This window comes from Anarrhichthys ocellatus, unplaced genomic scaffold (assembly GCF_004355925.1).
Source record: "Anarrhichthys ocellatus isolate YVR2014 unplaced genomic scaffold, GSC_Weel_1.0 scaffold16, whole genome shotgun sequence".
Lineage (NCBI taxonomy): Eukaryota > Metazoa > Chordata > Actinopteri > Perciformes > Anarhichadidae > Anarrhichthys > Anarrhichthys ocellatus.
Genome location: NW_022280046.1, coordinates 1,161,273 through 1,181,412, shown reverse-complemented (window position 1 = coordinate 1,181,412; position 20,140 = coordinate 1,161,273). Strand labels below are relative to the sequence as shown.

Here is a 20,140-nt window from a genome sequence, read left to right as displayed (position 1 = left end):
TCAGTTAGATACCTCCGACGTGGAATTGTCCTCAATTACAGGGTTAAAGTGTACTTTGACTCCCTGCAGATAAACTCTGACTTCGGCTGCCATTATAAAACTGATAAGTAGCAGTTTGCAATGTTGGTTCTGACTTGAGATCAGCTTCTCTGCCAAACCTCAGCCTCAGTCATTAAAGTAGCAAATTGGAGAATTAATCTTTCATATCAGTGAAAGGCTAACTCCTCCCCAACCCAATTAAAGCCTTTAATACAAGTGCCGATGGGACAACGCAGCAGCTCCACTACAGAACTGCTTCTCTCTTGAACTTGATCTGCAAACATGAAGACTCTTCAGGAAAAAATCATCGTTCTATCAGTTTTTCTGACTCTGACCTGTGTCATTCAGGTGAGTTAATAACCCTTCCGTTACTGTACATGTCCTGAGAGTTAGCTTTGTCTTGTTTGTGCTAACAGAGAACATAACATCATTTGATTTTTGTTGGAATTAGTTTTTTATCACCATACATCTTGAGGGTGATCACCGTTCTTAAGGGAATCTTGTATTTGTATTTACAGGTCGATTCCCTGCCAGTTCCTGCAGAATGGAGTGGTTTGATCCAGCGGACCAAACGGTCACTCCTGTGGCGCTGGAACAGCATGAAGCCTGTGGGGGCCAGCTGCAGGGATCAGCTAGAGTGTGCCACAAGCTACTGCAGGTAACAGCTGAGCTTCTCAGACATGTTGAAACCTATGTAAGCTGACATTTCACACATTTAGGAAACATTTCCAGCCTACATTCACAGATACACGAATTATGTGTTTCTCATCAATTAAATTTATTACTGCAGGGGCTTTTTATATTCATGTCTGTATTTTTTTTAAATGTTTCATCATTAGTGTAAAACAAGATATGTTGCTTTTTCGAATGGCACCTCATGATATTAAATAAACATAATTTTCCTCTGCGTGGTTTTCAAAGACTCTATGCAATACTATCTCTGTACTGTGTTTGTGTAGTGTGTGAAGTTTTGTCCACGTGCATTTTGCATGGCGTGGACAAAGTCATGAAGTAATGACACGGCAATAAAGTTGCTCTTTATCTTTCCAGGAAAAATGTGTGCTCCTTCTGGAACTCCACCTGAACAGGATACACAAACAAAATGCCATCAGGATGACAAGACATTAATCTACAGTACCTTATGGACCATGTCTCAAATTGAACCCTGTATAAAGATATTCTGGCTTGAATTCAAGACCTGTCAGCACTTAAATGGACTGAATTGTGCATTCACTTAAAGTAATCTGTTCTTGCACTGCAGCAAAACAAATCTGTAAATGCTGCATTTAGATGAACAAACAAATTCATTTTTATAATTTGAATTTAAAACACTTGCAGGACACCAGACAGGCTGTATTTAGTGTTTTAATATGAAAATATAAATATTCATGCAAAGTTTGTGAGATGCTCTGAGTTTATTGGTTCATGTTATTATCATATATTTATTTGTACATATTGTAAACAATGTAGATATTCAAATATACTTTGTGTTGCCCACATTTTTTTTGTCAACAAGCTCAGAAAAAATTAAAATATTCCTCACACTTCCTTCTACTCTGTTAATGCAATAGAAGAAGATGAAAACTTTGATGTTGGTTGGTAAAAAAAAAAAGAAAATGACCGGGATTTTATTGAAATAAAAAATATTCTTGTATTTTTTCATCCAAGACCATGTGCCACAAGGTGGTGATGCTTGGATTCAGTTCCAATTTGCAGTAATAGTGCCCTGATATCTATCTACTCCTCAAAGCAACATTAATATCAAAAGTTGTCATTGGTGGAAATTTCAAACAGACATCTATTTGAAAGAAAGTTACTTAGTTTTACTTAAGGTAATATATGATGTTATTTTTGTACAGTTCAGCCCATCACATTGACGAGAAACTCTTCGGAAAAAACATAAAGGTGCAATAAAGCAAAATATAGAAAGGGAAGAGTAAATGTATTTTGTATGTAAACTAATTATTTGTATTGCTTTTATACTTTTGGAGATAAATCAAAAATACAAAGTTAATTTCAGATCCATACTCTAATTCTACAACTTATCAGATAAGAAGTATGATAAATAAATATATATTTCAATAAGATACAAAACATATTCCAACTTCCATAAAAAAATGTTATCACGTTATTTACATGTCAGGACAAACTGGGATATCAGAATATGTACGCTACAGTGATGTCACTTCAATGTGTTATATCACCAAAAATACAAAAGAAAAGCAAAAATGGGAATTGAATGTCAGAAATATATCCAAATTACCCATAACAGAACAGGGAAGAAGACTTCTGGCTTTTGAAATATTTCTTCTCGGCATATTTATTACACTCACGAATTTCTACTCATTATTCCGGTTGCTGCTCAAACAGCACAGGTCAACATGATACTAGGATGGGGTGTATGTTACATTATTGCATTGTGCTTGGCCTCTGAGATCAGCACTGTTATGCACACATGCCCAGTCAGCCTGTGATTGGTTGACAGACTTGACCAAATTCATCATGGTATACATCTTCCCCTCAGTAGGTTTCAGCTAATGGCTAACCACAACAACAGTCATCAGGTGCAAATACAAAATGATGCCTTTGTAAAACTTTAACATTTTTTGTCACGCAATAATCACAATTGTCCAGAGCCACAGCTCAGTTGACGTTAGCAGCTGCAACATCTGTCAAGATACAGATGGTGAAGGGGCACGAGTCACAGTTGTCTCCACCCCCTATGCTCCACCCCAAGCCGGGAGCTGTTTCCGCGTGGTCCTAGTGCAAGCAATTTCTTCTTCTTTTTTTCAGAGTGTTAAAAGTGAAGGGTTCCAACATGGCCTTCTTAATAAGTGGTTGAGCGGGATGTCCCTACTGTAACCTATGCATATGACACATATTGAACAACCGTCCTTGAAAATAGTTGCATCAATATCTTAACTCTGACTACTAATTATCGCCACTAGAGGGCAGGCTAACGCAGGTTGGTTTAGCAAGCTGCATGCCACCTTTGCACCTTTGTGATTTCACCTATCGATTCGACCATCAAACTGTAGTATTATATTAAAAAAAACACCACAACACTCATTGTTTAAAATTCTGTAATTGCTTTGTTAGGGGTTACACTGTGGCTTTCCGTCTTATGGCTCTATTGGTAAGACATTCACACAAGAATAGTTCCACAAGCATGCTCAAATTATATGTTACTGATGTGGAGAATAATTATTCCTGCTACATTGTTTTTTTCGATGTAGATGGTTATCTAATTGTAGATAACAAAACGATGAGAAGGTAAGAATGAGATATGTAATACAATGGAAACAAAATCATTATTTAACAGCTCATATTTGTGACTCATCATTATAAACTAAAACGTATTTCCAGGCACTGTACTATCACTAGTTTTAAACAATATAAATGACAGTCGTTAGTGAACTCTTTCCCGGTGTCGTGGATACTTTGAGTGGCAGACACTTCTCCCTCTTCATTGGTTAAGGCCTCCGTGACGGAATGTCTCCGATGAGCTGAGCGGTGCTGAAGCAGCGACGTGGGGTCTGCTGTCTCTGTGCGGACCTCAATGTCGGACCGATTTCATATTACGCTATAATATAGTTATACGTTCCCGGTGTAAGCCACGGATTTTTTTTTTTAAATCACGGATATCAGGTAATAGAGCGGAAAATATTAGCTTTCTTATGCATCTTTAACGTCAGAGGAGCGTCGAGCACTCGCGTGATTTAAAAAAAAAAAAAGATTTGTTTGGTTGCATAATTTTGGATCTAACATATTCTGATCACATGGAGTGAGAGGATGGACATCGCTTTTGATTGAATGCTGTTATCAAGTAGGTGACACTATTAAAAGATATTAGGAGATCTGCTGGTGATGGCGCAAATGCACGAGCGCTTGTCTTCATGCATACTTTGCCTTGAAGTCAATTTCTGTCTTGTGCTGATTTTAATCTTTTGTCTACTTTATTTAGTTAAGTCTGTCTTTGTGTGATAGCGTGTGTGGAAGAGAGGAAGATGGGTTGTTCTTTTGGCATTCATCTCTTGTTGTCTAACATGTCGTCCTACTTCAGTCACTTTGAATATGTCCTTCTCATCATAAAAAAACAACCCATACATAAACACAGGTACATTGCCGTGGTGCATTCCCCATCTGTGAACTTCCTCTTCTCTCTGTCCATACACTGTATGTTTTTACTCTGTAGATGTAGGTCGAACATCACATCTGATCATGTTTAACTGCATGTAATTGAGTTCATACTGAAACTTTTCCTCACATCAATACAGACCAATATGAGCTGTAATGATGTCCTATTATCAGAGAGACATTACTGATAATAATCAGCCTCACCATCCGATTCTATTTCCAAGCACAACAACAACAACAACAGTGGACCTCAGACTCTTTGCTTCCGTAGAACCACACAGTCCCATCCCACATGTGAGATGGCTGACTTGACCTGACAGACATTTCCAGTGAAATGCTTCAGTTAATCACAGCCATCTCAGCGTGCTCCAGTGCCCAGAGGACAGAGCTGCTAGTTCGGGGACCTCCAGCCCTGTGATGGCCTATGCAAGAGTGGTATCTACTTTGCAGGGAAATTGTTACTCCTCTGCAGACAGTCAGTCATACTGGCCTACTTGTGTGGTACTGAACTATTGAACTGTTGAAAATAGACGTTGACAGGATAAATCAAGATTCAACGCAATACGGCTCCTTCAAGTATTATACGTATTACCCCTGTAGGTTACATTAGCAGAGATATTGCTCTTAGTAATCAAACTACAGCATATTGATGTCAAATGATTTTGTCAAAAGTGTTCAGCAGGACTCCACAGAAATGTGTGTTATGTTGTGTATAAAGTCTCTCTGGATGAAAGTAAAAATCAGACAAACATGTAGAGTTACACTGGAGCAGTTGGGGATTCAGTGTATTGCTTAAGGACAAGACACTCACCCCATGATGAAAGGCCTACATGTGCAGCCTCCTGCTTTGATGTGGAGCTACGCAACGAGGTACAATAGCGTGTTTAAAAAAAAAAAAAAAATTACTTAATGGATAGCCACATTTAAATATAAATAATGCAATGTAATTAGATCATATCTAGACTAGATAGACTAGAAATAGTACATATGAAATATATGTGTTTGCCAAAATAGAAGCCTGGCTCTGGTGTTGTAACAGAGTTACAGTATACAGTATATAAAATGATCATATTCTTTTTAACTTTTTTGCTGAAGAAAGGTTCACCAAGTCCCACAGCAAAACCACATCCACTTTTTATGTTGATCAGACTGATATTTCTGCCTATGAGCATATTTTGATGTGTTTACTATTTGTTGCCATGGTATGGATGTTGTTTATTGTAGAAATGTGACGATAAAGAGGATTACCTCGTCTGCAACAGATGTTGTTTGTTTACACACATTATGCTGCAGTCACACACACAGCAATGTTAAGTCTATGAACTGATGGCGGCTTGATGTGTGACATAAAGCCCCTAACAATGTCATAAGACAGTGGATGTTGCAGCTAATATATTGAATTTCTGAACATGATTTTTCGTCTTGTTTAAATTCACAACATAGCACCAAGACTAAGTAACACTGCTGAGGGCAGATATCAGCAAATGGTGTGTGGGTGTATCCTAGCAACATCAATTATTACTGATAACTTAAAAGGATTATTTCAAGAATGAATGTCATCAGTGTTTAAATGTTTCATGTGCTTTTTCTACTTAACAATAGTCCTTATAGTGTGTGTTATATGAAGGGATGATGATCATTATGCTGCATATGTGTAGGTCTGTAAAATCCGGAGCAATGTGTATGAAGTGGAGCACATTGAATTAACTAAACTGAGGTGAAAGTGTATTTAATCTTAGTAGCGCCAGACGAGCATCTCTGCAGTGCAGCTGCCCTAGTTACAGAGCAGCTGAGTAACTGTGAGAGACTGTGGTTGGCCCAGGCAGCGGGAGGAGGAGTTCGTTAATGGTTGACTGAATTATGGAGGGTAGGCTGGGCTGAGGGCCAAAGGCAGACAACACGGTAGGACTTTGACTGTAGGACCAGTGGTATAAAGTGAGGGAGCAGTTTCTAACAGCACTAGCCTGCCGTTTTACTTCATGTTTTCTATCTTTTAATAGTCTTTTGGGTTGCTTTTACTCCAGAATTAAATGAGGTCAGGTCTGTCACAGCATTACAGCTAGGAGGGTCATTGAGTCCAAGAATCAAGAACCAGATCCAGAGGGAGATAAACATAAACGCTTTATATGTAGACACCACCAACAAACATACCAATGTATCCTGATTACATTTACATGCAACATTAAACAGTCTCTCCATGGTCCAAATGTGCGAAACTGAAAACATTTCATCTGAAATTCAGATGGTCCATAATGGTATCTCTGCTCTTATGGCCAGACCTTAGAGAAGTCTTAACTGTCTTTCCATACAGAATTGCTAATAATTATGATTAATATTTAATGTATAGATGCAACAAAAATGCTCAACATGAAGTTTAATACTTCTCTGTTTAACTGTATGATTCCATGAAGAGCTCATGTTGTCTAAAAAGGAAACGTGTTGCGGAACCAAATACTTGTGACTTATTTCATGCATTTTTAAATTCTCATTAGGATAATCTCGTGTTCAATGCATTTTTCAATTACTACTGTGTTGCAGTGGTAGTAATTGATTGTTTCATGTATTTTGTGTGTTCACACATATATTGTAGTCTTGTACGCTTCCCCTTGCATAGTTATGAATATGTTTCTGCACCACTGATAACTCATTAAAAGCCAATTATTCTTATAAGAGCTGCTATTCTATTTTTTTTCTTTCAGGATTTAATTTTAGGAACATGGAGACAGTTTCCATGGATCAGCCTGATCCTGCAGTATGATTGCAGCATCCAGTCTCTCAGGAGACACCCTGATAGCGTGCCACTTCCCTGTGGTTCAGCTTCCCACTTGGCAACTTAATGTCCAAGCCCTGTGCAGTTCGGCCAAGAGACCCGGCCGGCTGTGCTCAGTAGGCCTGACCCGAGCCGTGTCCCTCCCGGAGCGAGACTCGCACAACCAAGAGCATTCCTTCGCCGGTGGTCGAAGACATTTTTCCAGCAGCTACGGTAGTCTCAATGAGGACCGAGCGGAGGAGGAGGGCGGCAGTGACAGCAGCGGGAAGTACGACTCCAACTCATCGCCGGAAGAGTCGAGTTCCCATCTGAAGAAGGAAAGCTCTGGAGCTAGGGACAGTCTGCGGTCACACAACTCATTCCTCGCCAATACAGAGCTAGATGAGGATGAGGAAGATGAAGATAGTGATGGAGATAACCTACACAGGTATCACGAGGACTCATCTTTTGTCTTGCATGGGAATTCCAACTGGCCTCGAAGTAATGGTGCCAGAAATCATACAATGTCCCATGGAAAAATGGACAGTGAATGGGGCAATGAAGGGACCGTGTTGGGTCTGGAGAGTGACCAAGATTGGCTCTCTAACCAGCCTCGCGTGCCGGACTCTCTGCAGACTGAACGCCAGTGCATTCATGTGAGCAGATCTGGCATCACATCGATGGCTTATGGAGAGCAGGACTCAGACAGACTGAAGGATAACATGTCCTGCGGCATCCACAGCCAACACAAATGTTCCCCAGAGTTTTCCAACAGTCACACGGAGTATGTCAGCGACTCTTCCTGCAACAGCTCTGATGGCGTCTTGGTTAACTTCTGCACTATTTATAACAGGAGCAACAACCCTGCCACGCCTAATGACCTTAGCAGTCCTGCAGTTCACCCCTATCAGTCATCGGAGGGATCTGTGTTCCTCAACCTCCAACCCGTTCCTCAGACTCCTGTTGAGAACCTCCAACGTGATGACATGGCAGTTAACTCTCCCTCTAAAGAGGAGGTTGACATGACGCCCCCTGCTTCCTGCTGGTCTCCACAGGGCCTTGACTCTAACTGCAATCTTTATTCCCTGGAGCCGCTGCCCCCAGGTCTCTCCTCGCTGGAGGTGTCAGACCTGGCCGCTTGTCTCCAAAGCCAGGCCACACTGGCCATGGAGACCAACCAGAAGTACTACAAGCTTGTGACTTGTGACCTCTCCTCCCAGTCGCCCAGTCCAGCCTGGTCGAGCCTCACCAGCTGCCCCGATGGTCAGAGCAGAAGTAGCCCCTTCCCTCCCTCTGGGCACCTCTTTGTTGATCATAAGAAAAAAGGACAAGACAAAGAAGTCAAGAAGGTAATGTCACAATAAAACAGCTCCTAGATGATATGGGTATGCTTACTATTTAAATAATAAAGTTGCCACTCTTCAATGGCAACCATGTATCTCCAAATGTGGTGATATTTCATTTTTTATTAAAAACTTTTTGAGCGATACATAGTTTAAAAACCCTAATAGATTATCTGAATCATGCATTAAATCTGTAAATAGGCAGTGTTTTGTTGATACAGGGGTTTAACGGAAAAAAGAAAAAGAACACAATTAAATAAAATATTCTATAATGATTCTTATTTTATCTTATCTTATCTTGTGTAAAAATAAATGTGTGATTTGGCTGTTTATATATAAGCAGTTCTTTCTCTTCTGTACCACCATCAGGAGAAGGAAAAGAGGTTCTCCTCCGCCCAATGCAGCGCCGGGTTTGACTGCTCTCAGTGTCAGACCTATGATTATCAAGTTGCCACCACCTCCACTGAGAAAACCCTCTGCAAGAAGAAACATGCAGACAGCATCCAAAACCTCTCCCCCACACCCTGTTCACTGTGTCCCAGCAAGTGTAGCCCACATAGCAGTAAAAGCCAAGGCACAAGCGCTGCGTCCACACAGCCATCTGTGAATCAGCACCAGGAGCACTGTGATACCGATGCTAGTGAGAAGGGTAAGTCAAAGAGTGTTTTGTTTCAAAACAATCATAATTTTGGTTAGGTATTAAGTGAATCTAACATCTGTTCTAACTATTTTTCTTATCCTCTACCTCCATCTCAGGAGCATGTTCACTGGAAAATGCAGTGGTGCGCTACAGTAAGGCCCAGAGGCCAACCTCGCTGCCCATCCAGCCCTTTGTTCTAGTCCCCGCAGGCAAACCCCAGACCCAGCACTTGGGCTGTCTTCTGGAGCAGTACATAAATCAGAAGAGCAGCAAGTCTGGTAGCTCCCAACCAGGCTTCAAGTCCAAGGTCAAAAGAAGTCAATGCTTTTCTAACCTTCAGTCATCCCTAATGGCCAACCACTGCCCCATCTTCCTGGAGGCTCCTTCGAGCTCTGACACCTGCTCCACTTGCACGCCGAGTCCAGAGTGTTCAGCCAGCCACCGACGCACATGGAGCCAGTCCAGCAGAGGCCAAGGATGCCCAAGTCCATGTGCATCAAAAGACAGCCTGGATCCATCTCACAGCAGCCCAAAGCCAAGAATGGTTCAAGATAAAACAAGCCCATACTCAGGCAAAACTCTGAATACTTTTTCTAATCTATTTTCAACCCCAAATCAGACAAACCTAGTTCAAATTCCCACCTACCAGACACTTATTGACCTTACTCCTGAGGAGAGCCATGCCAAAACGGAGCCCAAAAGTCCCTATCAGTCCCAGACCCACACCTCCAATGATCCAATACTCTCTCATAGTCATACACCACCTACTTTACTCCTAACCACTGACACCCATCACCCAAACCTGCAGGGGTCCATGTGTCCTCCCAACACCGTACAACCAGAAAAGAAGTTCCCTCAGTACCGGGCTGCACCTGCACCTAACTCTGGCTTTTTTCATGGTAGCTTTACCTCTGCCCTTTCCTCGGTAGCTCCTCTCTCCTCTTTGAGTTGCCTGCTTTCCTTGGCTGCTTCTGGACTGCAAATCCAGGACTCTGCCGGGCTCAAAGGGAAGCAGAGTCAGAGTCAATACAGTGAATCTCTGATCATGAGTGACAGGCCGCCCACAGAGTTCTGCCTCTCACCCGATACATCTTATGAGTCCATGTCTATCAGCCATCTTCAGAGGAGAGGTGAGGCCAATGGATGACTCACATCAGTTTGTGCAAAACATGTTCAATACACTATATGCCATACATTGAAATCTGAATGGAGTAAAATAGTGACCTAGTAACAGCAATGACTGGATTCCTCCTTGATTGGATTCTCGATCCAGTCATGAGCTGTAAAGAGCAGCAATAAAAACTCACTGTGCTGTAGCAGTGCCTTCAATACCCTGGAGGGGATTCCTCTCAAACATGACCTATTTTTAACTCTCCCTGCACAGGATTGGCTGAGCCTTCAGCTCTGCAGCCTATGTGTGTGCGACTGCGAGCTCCAAGAGAGGATGAGAGAGAGGAGAATGATGCAGTTGCTAAAGATTTATGAACACACCTAACCATTTTGTTGTACCACATGAGTCACTTGGTGCTAATTTGATTCTATATATGTGGGCCTTTTTGCGATGGGTAATCAACGATGCAGACATTGTGGTGAACAATCAGTGTGGTGCAGCATCAATGCATGGAGAAGTTACCATGGCATTTGCAGAGGCTAGCCAGTATGAGATGAAGAAAGGCAGGCAGGGGAAAGCAAGTCAATGAGGACTGCTGCTACAATCGACTCTTTCATCTTCAGTTCACATTAACATTTGCATTCCCGCAATATGATAATGAACCCTGAAATTAATCTCTCATATTTCTATGCACTGACCCAGTTAGGAAGGTGAAAATCTTATTGAGGAAGTTCATTTTTGAGTGTTATTTTTCTTTGAAGAAGTAAAACATCTGACAGTGCAGAAAAATAATTTCAACCTGCCTACAAATCACCATGTTTAAAGAATTTTCTTGAGATTACAAGATAGACAGAACAAAGGAAATTGCTGCACTAGAGTTAAAAATTCAAAAAATAATTTAATTTGTACTAAAACCAGGTTAGTTAGATTCCCTTATTTGATGAAAATAACGCACTGAAATGTCATAAGATGGGTAAAGATTTATGAACACACCTAACCATTGTGTTGTACCACATGAGTCACTTGGTGCTAATTTGATTCTATATATGTGGGCCTTTTTGCGATGGGTAATCAACGATACAGACATTGTGGTGAACAATCAATGTTTTGCTTCTGGCCAAACAATGTATGAAGCATTAATTACTACTTCAGCTTGTCTAACCTCTCACCTCGTCCAATGTCTCTAGGTTTGCTGAGGTCTGTGAGCAGGGCGGTGGATTTGATCATGGCTCATTTTGGAAGCAGCAGAAACCCTGAAGAAAAGGTGTGAATTTGGCACAGCTAAAGCAACTTGAAAGATCTATCACAATGGAATATCACCTTACTGATATTACTTACATTTTAGGACTGGAGTCAAATCACTTGTGTCAGCAGGAAATACACTGTATCATATTTCTTTCCTCCTGTCACAGATGCGTCTGGGTAACAGCTCTCGCAGTCCCACAATAGCCGGTCTAGTTCTGGAACATTTGTGTCCAGCGATCCAGAATATTTTAGAGGACGGTCTCAGGGATCACAAACTGGATCTCGTTATCGGGCAGCGACGCAACAACTCCTGGAGTGTGGTGGAGGTCTCTACTAGGATCGGTAAATGTAACTGGAGTGAACGTGTTTCAAAGGAAGTGTCATGAATATCCTGGCTTAATTTACCGGTGGAGCAGCTTTGTTTGTGATACACTGTCTGTTGTGTGCTCAAGTATTTTTTATCACTGTCTGCAACAGGTCCATCCACCAGGGTCCTTCACAGCCTGGTCTGCAAAATTAGACAATATCCCCAGCTCACCACCCCCTGCATGAGACTGAGAGCCTTCATTATGGGCCTGCTTAAGTGAGTACTGAAATTACCGTTGCGCACACTAAAAATGCTAAAGAATGTTGATGAAATTACTGCACATACAAGCGTTAATGTTATGTTATTTATGTTCTCTCTTTCAGCTTGAGAGCTTTGGAATTCTGGCTTAGTCACCTTCAGAGTCTAAAAGGTGAGCACACAGTAAATTTACTATGCTAGCAGCATGGCAAAATCTGTCATGATTTTGTTATACAAATATTATTGCAGGCCGATGTTAGTATTAAGCTCAAAAACAGATTATTATTGCATATTATTGCATCTTTGTGTGTTCACATTTGTTACTGTCTCCGCAGAAGTGGTGACAACATACTACCATTCTTGGGGGTTCCTGTCCATGTCACTGGGTCAATGTCAGCCCTTGTTTCAGGAGCTGCTGCTTCTGCTGCAGCCGCTCTCTGTGTTGCCCTTTGACCTCAACTTGCTCCTAGAGCCCCGACTGTTACGTAACAGACAGCTGTGTTCTGAGGAGCAGGGAGTTTCTCCTCCTCAGCCGTGCTCAGCCCTCCTAGTGACCAGCTGGCCACTACTGCAAGCTGACAAAAAGGTAGACAGCAGCGACAGCAGTCAGCAAACTAAGATTTCACACCAGACCGGTCTGAATCACCAAGAGTCTCTCCATTCTCAGAATTGCGTCAGGCCGGATTGTGGAGGGACCAACAGGAGTCCATTGTTAGCTCCTATTCCAGAGTGGTGGTCGAAGGAGTCTTACCTTATGGACGGTGTGGTTGAAGGGGAGGACTGTAGCCAGAATTATGCAGATACTTGGTCTCAAATAAGTATGGACAGCAGGCAAGAAGAGAAGACGGGAGAGAAAGACAATGAGACACCGATTGCATCCACTTGTTTCCAGGCTGAGAGTCCGTGTCAGGGTGGGCTGCGCTGGGCCAGACTGTTTGGAGCAGCTGATACTTCCACCAGGACAGAGACCGTTTCTCAGAGTGTAGCACAAACCAGAAGGTAAGAACCGGCAGTGAGCAATGACAGCAAGTAGCCTTCTGCTTTGGAGGTTTGATTTTCTTACAACTTTAATCTGTTCTTTGGTTGATTTACGACTGACTGCGACTGTCACTGTCATAACCAATACCTCTATATCATTGCTTTCATAGGTACAGGCGACCATCACAGTGGCTGAATTTCGACAGATCACAGCTTGGACTGTTGGCTCAATCCATCAGGTCAATGAAGCTAGGAGGAGCTCAGACGAACAAGGACTGCTGAAAACCAAACCCTCTGTGGGTGGAGGACAGAGTGGAGCCTATTTACTGTAGTAACAAAAAGTTTTACTGTAACTGCATGATAACACATACACAGTGCTGAACTGATCAGCAAGCACATAGCATAACAAGCTTTGGCAATGGCCCTTATTCATCAAGCTTTTCGTTGCACCACTTATTCAAGTATGTGTGTCCTTTCTAAGATCTTAGTAGCAGCTAGTTACCAGCTGAAACAGTATGTGGCTGGTATTGTTTTCACCATGTAATTCTGTGTGTGTGTGTGTGTGTGTGTGGGTGTGTGTGTGTGTGTGTGTGTCATCAAGGCAACAAGTGGTCTAAGAGACACTTACTGTAGCTAACTACCACAGAGGAGGTTTTCAGTACTTTGCCAGGTGTTTGTTTGTGGACTGATTTTCTATCACAGTATCACATCATCTTGCACAACCAAGATGCAGTCACGGAACTTTACAGCTGTGTAGTTGAGATCACAATGAAGGTCAAGTTTGAAGATGGCTGTGGTCTGAGCAAGGGGAGGGAGGGCGAAGGGGCCAATGGCACCCCCACTTTACGCCCCTGGCCAGATTTGACATTGTGGCTGGTTTGATCCCATCACAAGATAGTCTCTAGTTAAAAAATAAATCAGGTTGCAGCACCATTTAAACTAAAGGAATGTCTTCATTTGTATACACTTTTACAATGTGTAAGGAAACATCCATAACGCTGTCCAAACAACTATTTATACAAGTCGCTGTAGCAAACACTGTAGCAAACTGGGCATAACTGCCAAAAATAACAATTTAAAGTCTATATATCTAATTTGTAATCCTTTACAAATGTTGGTAATACTTAGTTTTATTATTTATATGGAGACATATGTGTTTAGAGTTAGTTGTAATTATGTAGTTTATAGGCTTTTTAGCTAGTCATTTTCTTTGACTAGTTAGGATAACTTTTTGCAATTTTAAGTTTTCTGTTATGTTTATGAAAGGTAGTTTACAATCTTTCAAGTTTACGCCACTATTAAACAGCCTTCAGATATGTCGACCCTATTTCATAGTATCTCTTACTTTTCAATCTAAACGGGTCATATATCAGCAAGCTACAGTTCGTTTTTTCAGTTGGTTAGCAAACGCTACAGTTACAACTGGAAGTTACTGACTTGTTGCATACAATCTAGTGATACACAAATCTCCATTTAGTAAACACCTAGATTATAACTGGGTTTAACTTTGGCACGACTGCTGGGACTGGCTCCTAATCTTAAAAGGTCCCTTGGTTGTTGTTTTATAGGTGTTCTTTCGTCATTTGTGCTCAAATTAGTTGCGAGATAAATCTCTATGATTGTGGTCAGAAGAGGCTGGATCATTTCCTCAGTAGATTCTGAGCTGTTTTCCACAAAACTGCTTGATGAATGAGGGCCAACTCCACCATATGCAATTGCACTCTGGAGTAAATCTCCTTCATGTTTTCTGTAGGCAGAAATCAATCATTAAATGTGAATATTGACCTGCTTTAGACTGTTTGACATTCTTGTGGTCATTCTCTCCATAGCTGTACCTTTCATTTACAGATGAAAAAAAAAGAAAGAAAGCAATGCATTCTTACTAGTGCCAAATATGCTAGACACCAGCCTTGTGGATGTTCAGTGATGTTTTGTTTCCAGTAACTTGCTTTTTTGAGCAAATCCCTGCATGGATTTACTTTAGCTGCATGAGTTAACACATAAATGAGGTGCTTTAATACTTCCTACATCTCTTAACTTCCTGTTAATGTTTTTTAAATGTGTGGAATTGTTTGGTATATACAGTAGAATGTCTTCCAGTGAAGTCAATTGAGTTGCACAGTTACAAGCCATCTTGTGGCAGCTTCAGGTATTTAAGTGTGAGTCAGGTATATTTAGATAGACTGGTGGTTAGATAAGGGGATGGAAAAAAACTGAAAATGTGTTCATTCTGAATTTTTAATGTACGGCAATAATGTGAAGTATGTGAAATTATTTCCCCCAACGTCATTGTTTCTCAACGTCTGAATGCTTCTTCTAATGCCCAGTGACAATCAAAGTCTGTCAATAAAGACTTCTTCTTGTATGCCATGACAACAGTGAACAGTAACAGTGAACAGTAAACATCTTTATTTATGGGTTTCATGTTAATGTGAGGACTTATTGATACGTTCTCAGATTTGAGTCATGTTATAATTGTCATTTTTATTGAAGTATATGATTGTTATTTACTGTGCCTGAATCACCCTCTTGATGCCGCTCCTTTCCAGTGCATTCTTGGAAAGTTGGCCAAAGGTTTGTCCATACATAAACTAGTATCCTGCAGGATGGTGTGTAGAGTAAGACATGCTTGAACTTCAGTTTAACTGATTATTTTCACTTCAGTAACCTTTTTAAAATGGTTCGCAAGGCAAATGTGTTGCCAACACAGACACCGACCTGGGATGTGTCCGGTGAATGATGGCACCACACCCCTGTTTGATGGATGGATAGTGGGCACGGGAGTTATTGTACTATTGTACTAGTTATTGTACATCCCTGGGATGCTTTGTGACGTGGGGTCAGTCCGCTGCTGCTTTCCGAACTGGATCAGTGCCTGGTTGGTAGTGATTGGGTAACCTTTGCCAATTAGGAAGCGAGATTTTGGCACATGCCCTGTAGAACCTGTAAAAAGACATCCCTCAGTGAGCTGCTGGAGTATTGTAGGAATGCATACTGTACCGGGTCATGATATGCAAGTGAAAAAAACTATAAAAGCCAGTATAGATATTGTATATGTTTACAGTCCGCATGGTTGCATTTCCAGCCAAAGCTAGCAGCAGTTTTCAACAAAAATGCTCTAAAACCTACGCTGACTGCTCAGCACCAAATAGTCAACAGAAAAGGTTCACAATACTTGGAGAGTAAAGTCGAATATGTAGTTGCTAAAGACCCAACATTTCTTCTCAGGAGGCATGTGAATATACTGTATTTGCCAAGTGTCCAGAAAAGCTCTAAAAACAAACTGTACACTATCTGATCAGCATCAACGTCAGAATATGAAATCATAAACAAGCTGAACAGTGGAGTCAGATATTTCTCCCAGGAGTACGTGGAGCCCAAACAAGAGCTGAAAGCAGAGTGAAACATGATTCTGACTGAATTATGATTTTAGTATTTTACATAATGCTGGATGTGTAAATAGAAATCTGTTTGCTAACAAGTTTGCCTTATCGACATATAGAAGTTGATGTGTTGTGTTCACAGCTCATTTACATTGCCTCCAAGTGGCCAAAAATAGTTTGTTATTGCAGGTTTAAGACCTAATTCTCTTTAATGGAAACACTTGTTAAAATTCTCTGTTGTACCTGAGATAAAGTGCTTGTGCGGGCTATCATCATCCATGAGGTATGGTTTTCCAGTGAGGGTGAAGGACTTCAAGGGCCTGTCGGTAATCATTTTGTTGGAGATTGCTGTCAAGTGGGGACTTGGTCTCTGAGTCAAACGATAACAGAGAACCATTAGAACATGATTTAGAGATCATTTGATATTTAAATATATATATATTTTTTTGCCACAAGAAATTGATTAGAATTATTATTTATGTGAATCTCAGAGACATAATTGATGCATCTGTGGTCGGAGGTTCCACTATAGATAATTAAACAAGAGTGAACCTATTCAGAGGTGCCATGTCAATATGTTTGTGTGTGTGTGTGTGTGTGTGTTTGTGTGTGTGTGTGTGTGTGTGTGTGTGTGTGTGTGTGTGTGTGTGCAATAGAGTGTGAGAAAGAGAGAGAGTTACTTCAAACTGTTGGTTGTTGTAGTTTACAACAGCTGGCAGGTCTGTTGATTGCCGTTGGATCTTCCCACGCCTGTCCTGGTAAAACTCTGACAGCGCTTTACGACATGTTTCAGAATAGCTGCAGGCAAAGTAGTTCTGACTTTTTGGAATGAAGCCTAAAAGAGCAAGAAATGATGTTCTGCTAAAATGATTGTGCTGTCTCGTGATGAAGAAACTTTCGGTTTTATTGACTCAGGTTTTGAGATTGATTGGCTGAGCAAATAAAGCTAAAGCTATCTGCCACTTTTTTTGTTTTTGTAATTTGGATGAACTGACCCTTTAAAATGATCTGCAAGAATGTGTGTACGTGTGTGCACAAGCAATGTAAACACAAGAAAAAAGGGACTTTAACTTTGAAATCACCCCTTCAAACATGGCTACAATTATGGCTGTGTGGTGTATGTTATCTTGATTTTCAACACTGTTCCACTTAACTGGTCGTTTAATAATTTAGCAGTTGGACACAGATTATTCTCATGTTCTCAAGGTCTCATGTTGTTGTGCTGTGAAAACTATTTAAAAGCACATTGCTAGATTTGACTTATAACTGACACATACTGCTGATCGCCAGTGTATTTTACATCATTACGAGGTCGTTAAAAGCTTCTCCATTTAAATTTTAGTGAATTTTGTCCCCAACATGACATCATTTTCCACGAGGTGTTCGGTTACTTTGTTGACCCGGTGTGTTGGTGTGTGATACCAACCTGTGTATCCTGGTATCCTCTTCAAGTTACATTCAGGGATGCTTCTCAGTGTCAGACCAACGTCCGACTCCGTGGAGGGGATGTGACCCGTGTGGAGGACCAGACAATTGGAGTGTTGCACATGAGGACTGGTGAGCAGCTCGGCTGTGAGCCGGCCATAAGACTTCCCCACATTGTACTTGAGCTGCGGGCAATACCCCGTGTACCTGAGCACAATGGGGAGTCTGAGGTAAACACAAACTCCAGCAGTCTCGGTAGCAGCTTTTCACTTGGAAACAATAAGATAGAATTTAGAGACATTGATAGTATCAATTATACAGATTTAACACAAATTTTGAGAAAAACAGTAGGATGTATGGAGTGGACAAATTAACAGGAACACCGTACTCAAATATACAATATTATACAAATATACAATAACACCAGCAAATAAGGCTGCATAGATTTAACTCTACTCTGACACAATTTCAATGAAATAGATAAATTAGATAACTTTATTATAATTTCATGTTGTACCCGGTTATATTTGACATGTTCTCCTCCTGTTCTCCTAGTTTAACTGAAATAAGAAGCCCACACAGACATTATAACCCTGCTGCAGTATCTTCAGTATACAAAGGTATATTTATTTCTTGCCGTATCCCGTGACAGGAGACATGTACTTACCCCGGTACATAATGCGGATCAGGTGTCAGCAGAGCTTTGCTGAATGTATGGGCGTATTTCTCCATGTTGGTCCCGTTTAAGGCTGAAGCAGGTCGCCCTCCTGAGCGCAGTGTTTGCTGGTTGCTAGAGAATCAAATACAAACACACTGATGGAGCTCAATGTCATTAAACTGACACGTGCACCGGCACTCTTTCTGCAAGGACAACAATACTATTGTTTTCTATAGTAGGCCTACTGATAGATAGGAATTATTGTTGGAACATATCAGTAACACTCCTGCTGTCGTCTCTTCCGCTAATTGTTAGTCCATCTTGATGTCCTCTGTGTCAATTATTGCAGGCGGCTCTATTACTCGGACTTATAGCTTTATTGATGTGTTTCCTGCAGTTAATGCTTAACGACGCCCAGCAACTTCCTGCGGGATATTTTCTAATAGTACGAGGAGGAGGAATGTTTACAGACAATGTACATATGGGGATTTAAAATAAGTAGTTTAGAAACAAATTATTTAAGAATATTGGTAAACAAAAACAAATTAGTTAAAAGAAGAATTAATTCATTAATTAATATTTGGGTGTGTGGGTCCCCTTACCCCTTTGATCAGTGATTGAGTAATATTGTGTGTGTGTCTTCAGGGCATGATGTTATCAGCTTAGATAAGGGGCTGAATGGGGATGCGATCAGTGGACCATTTAGTGGTTAACCATTTAATGGTTGACCAATGAATGGTCGCTGTTGTCCAGATGTCCTAGTGATGACTCCTCCTTCCCCACCATGTGCTCAAGGGCCTTTATAAGTCGTACACAACCAACACTCTGGGTTCCTTCCTCCTTCAGACCACATTGCATTCTGTATGACGACTGAAACTTCTCTGCGCATTTCAGTATCATAGGACTCACTCAGTACTATTAAATCGTTTTTCCACCACAATATACTGAAAGGACACTGTTTCACAGTCGTCTCCACCCAACAAGGAATACAAATCTGTGTGGAAATACTTATTTATCTATTTTTGGGCTTAAGAGTGAGATTCAGTCTAAAAAGTCCATAAATTGTCAACTATATATGACTTATTTATTTTAACTGTAGAACACTAACAGTGACCTACATTTCCTACATTTTAGCATGTTTGTAAGAGACTTAAAAACATCTGAACCCATCCTATCTATGTTTATCGAACATAGATGTTGATAAAGACCACAACAAACATGAGGATTAGTTATTGAGTCGGTGAAGGAGTCTTTAAAAAAAGAAAATACCTGGGGATAAGATATTGTGTGCACACACTCTTGTGAACATTTATAACATATGATAAAGTGTGTATCACAAGTAGAAGAAAAGTATATGTATCATGGCTAACAAATCATTTGATATGGGTACGAATATGTTTATGTTTGAGCATGGATGAGTAGATCTGCTTATGAAAAATGACAGAAAAAAGTAAGTAAGTCAATAAATAAAATGGAGGAATAGTTCAACCACGGTTAACTGTCATCAGGACAACAATAGATGTAACTGTGACTGAAAAATAACTGTTTTGTGTTTCCAGGATTGTGAATGATCCAGTGCCTTTCATCAGATGCTGCCACTGTTCACATGGGGAATGTAGATCATATCTGCAGACAGGAGTGTCCACTCTACACATTCCTGCACTCGCACATAAATCTGGGTTTGTTGAAATGACGAAACAGCGTTTACTGTTTCAGCTTCACACACATACCATAATGCTATTTATCCACTAAGGAATTTTAACATATTATGTTACGCTTCTCATATACTCACCCTTATGAATGAATGGGTCAGGTATGTTAAAGGCGTGTAGGTTATAGAAGTGAGTTTTGTTTCCATCTCAGGTTG

General features: G+C 40.8%; 3 protein-coding genes across 6 annotated transcripts; 2 read left to right on the top strand and 1 right to left on the bottom strand.

Annotated features, from left to right (window-relative positions):
* The first annotated feature begins 242 nt into the window (after nt 1-242).
* Nucleotides 243-2,088, top strand: LOC116388258 (liver-expressed antimicrobial peptide 2). The gene is made up of 3 exons (XM_031855938.1): nt 243-387; nt 558-697; nt 1,090-2,088. The coding sequence occupies exons 1-3, from the start codon at nt 322-324 to the stop codon at nt 1,121-1,123; spliced, it is 240 nt and encodes a 79-aa protein (XP_031711798.1). The 5' UTR covers nt 243-321; the 3' UTR covers nt 1,124-2,088.
* Nucleotides 2,089-3,567: 1,479 nt separating this feature from the next.
* On the top strand, nt 3,568-16,953 carry LOC116388211 (iporin). Of its 4 annotated transcripts, none has more exons than XM_031855893.1 (10): nt 3,568-3,865; nt 6,876-8,274; nt 8,638-8,917; nt 9,025-10,038; nt 11,207-11,283; nt 11,432-11,606; nt 11,742-11,847; nt 11,955-12,001; nt 12,165-12,828; nt 12,978-16,953. In XM_031855893.1, the coding sequence occupies exons 2-10, from the start codon at nt 6,931-6,933 to the stop codon at nt 13,087-13,089; spliced, it is 3,819 nt and encodes a 1,272-aa protein (XP_031711753.1). In that variant the 5' UTR covers nt 3,568-3,865; nt 6,876-6,930; the 3' UTR covers nt 13,090-16,953. The 4 variants fall into 4 exon arrangements, with proteins under 4 accessions (XP_031711753.1, XP_031711752.1, XP_031711750.1 ...); XM_031855892.1 differs by having other exon boundaries at nt 11,432-11,612; nt 12,168-12,828; XM_031855890.1 differs by having other exon boundaries at nt 11,432-11,612.
* On the bottom strand, nt 15,315-18,347 carry cimip2b (ciliary microtubule inner protein 2B). Its single transcript, XM_031855911.1, is given in 6 exon segments — nt 15,315-15,406; nt 15,526-15,750; nt 16,434-16,560; nt 16,871-17,025; nt 17,617-17,822; nt 18,283-18,347. Coding segments are annotated over 6 exon segments (870 nt in total).
* Nucleotides 18,348-20,140: the final 1,793 nt, after the last annotated feature.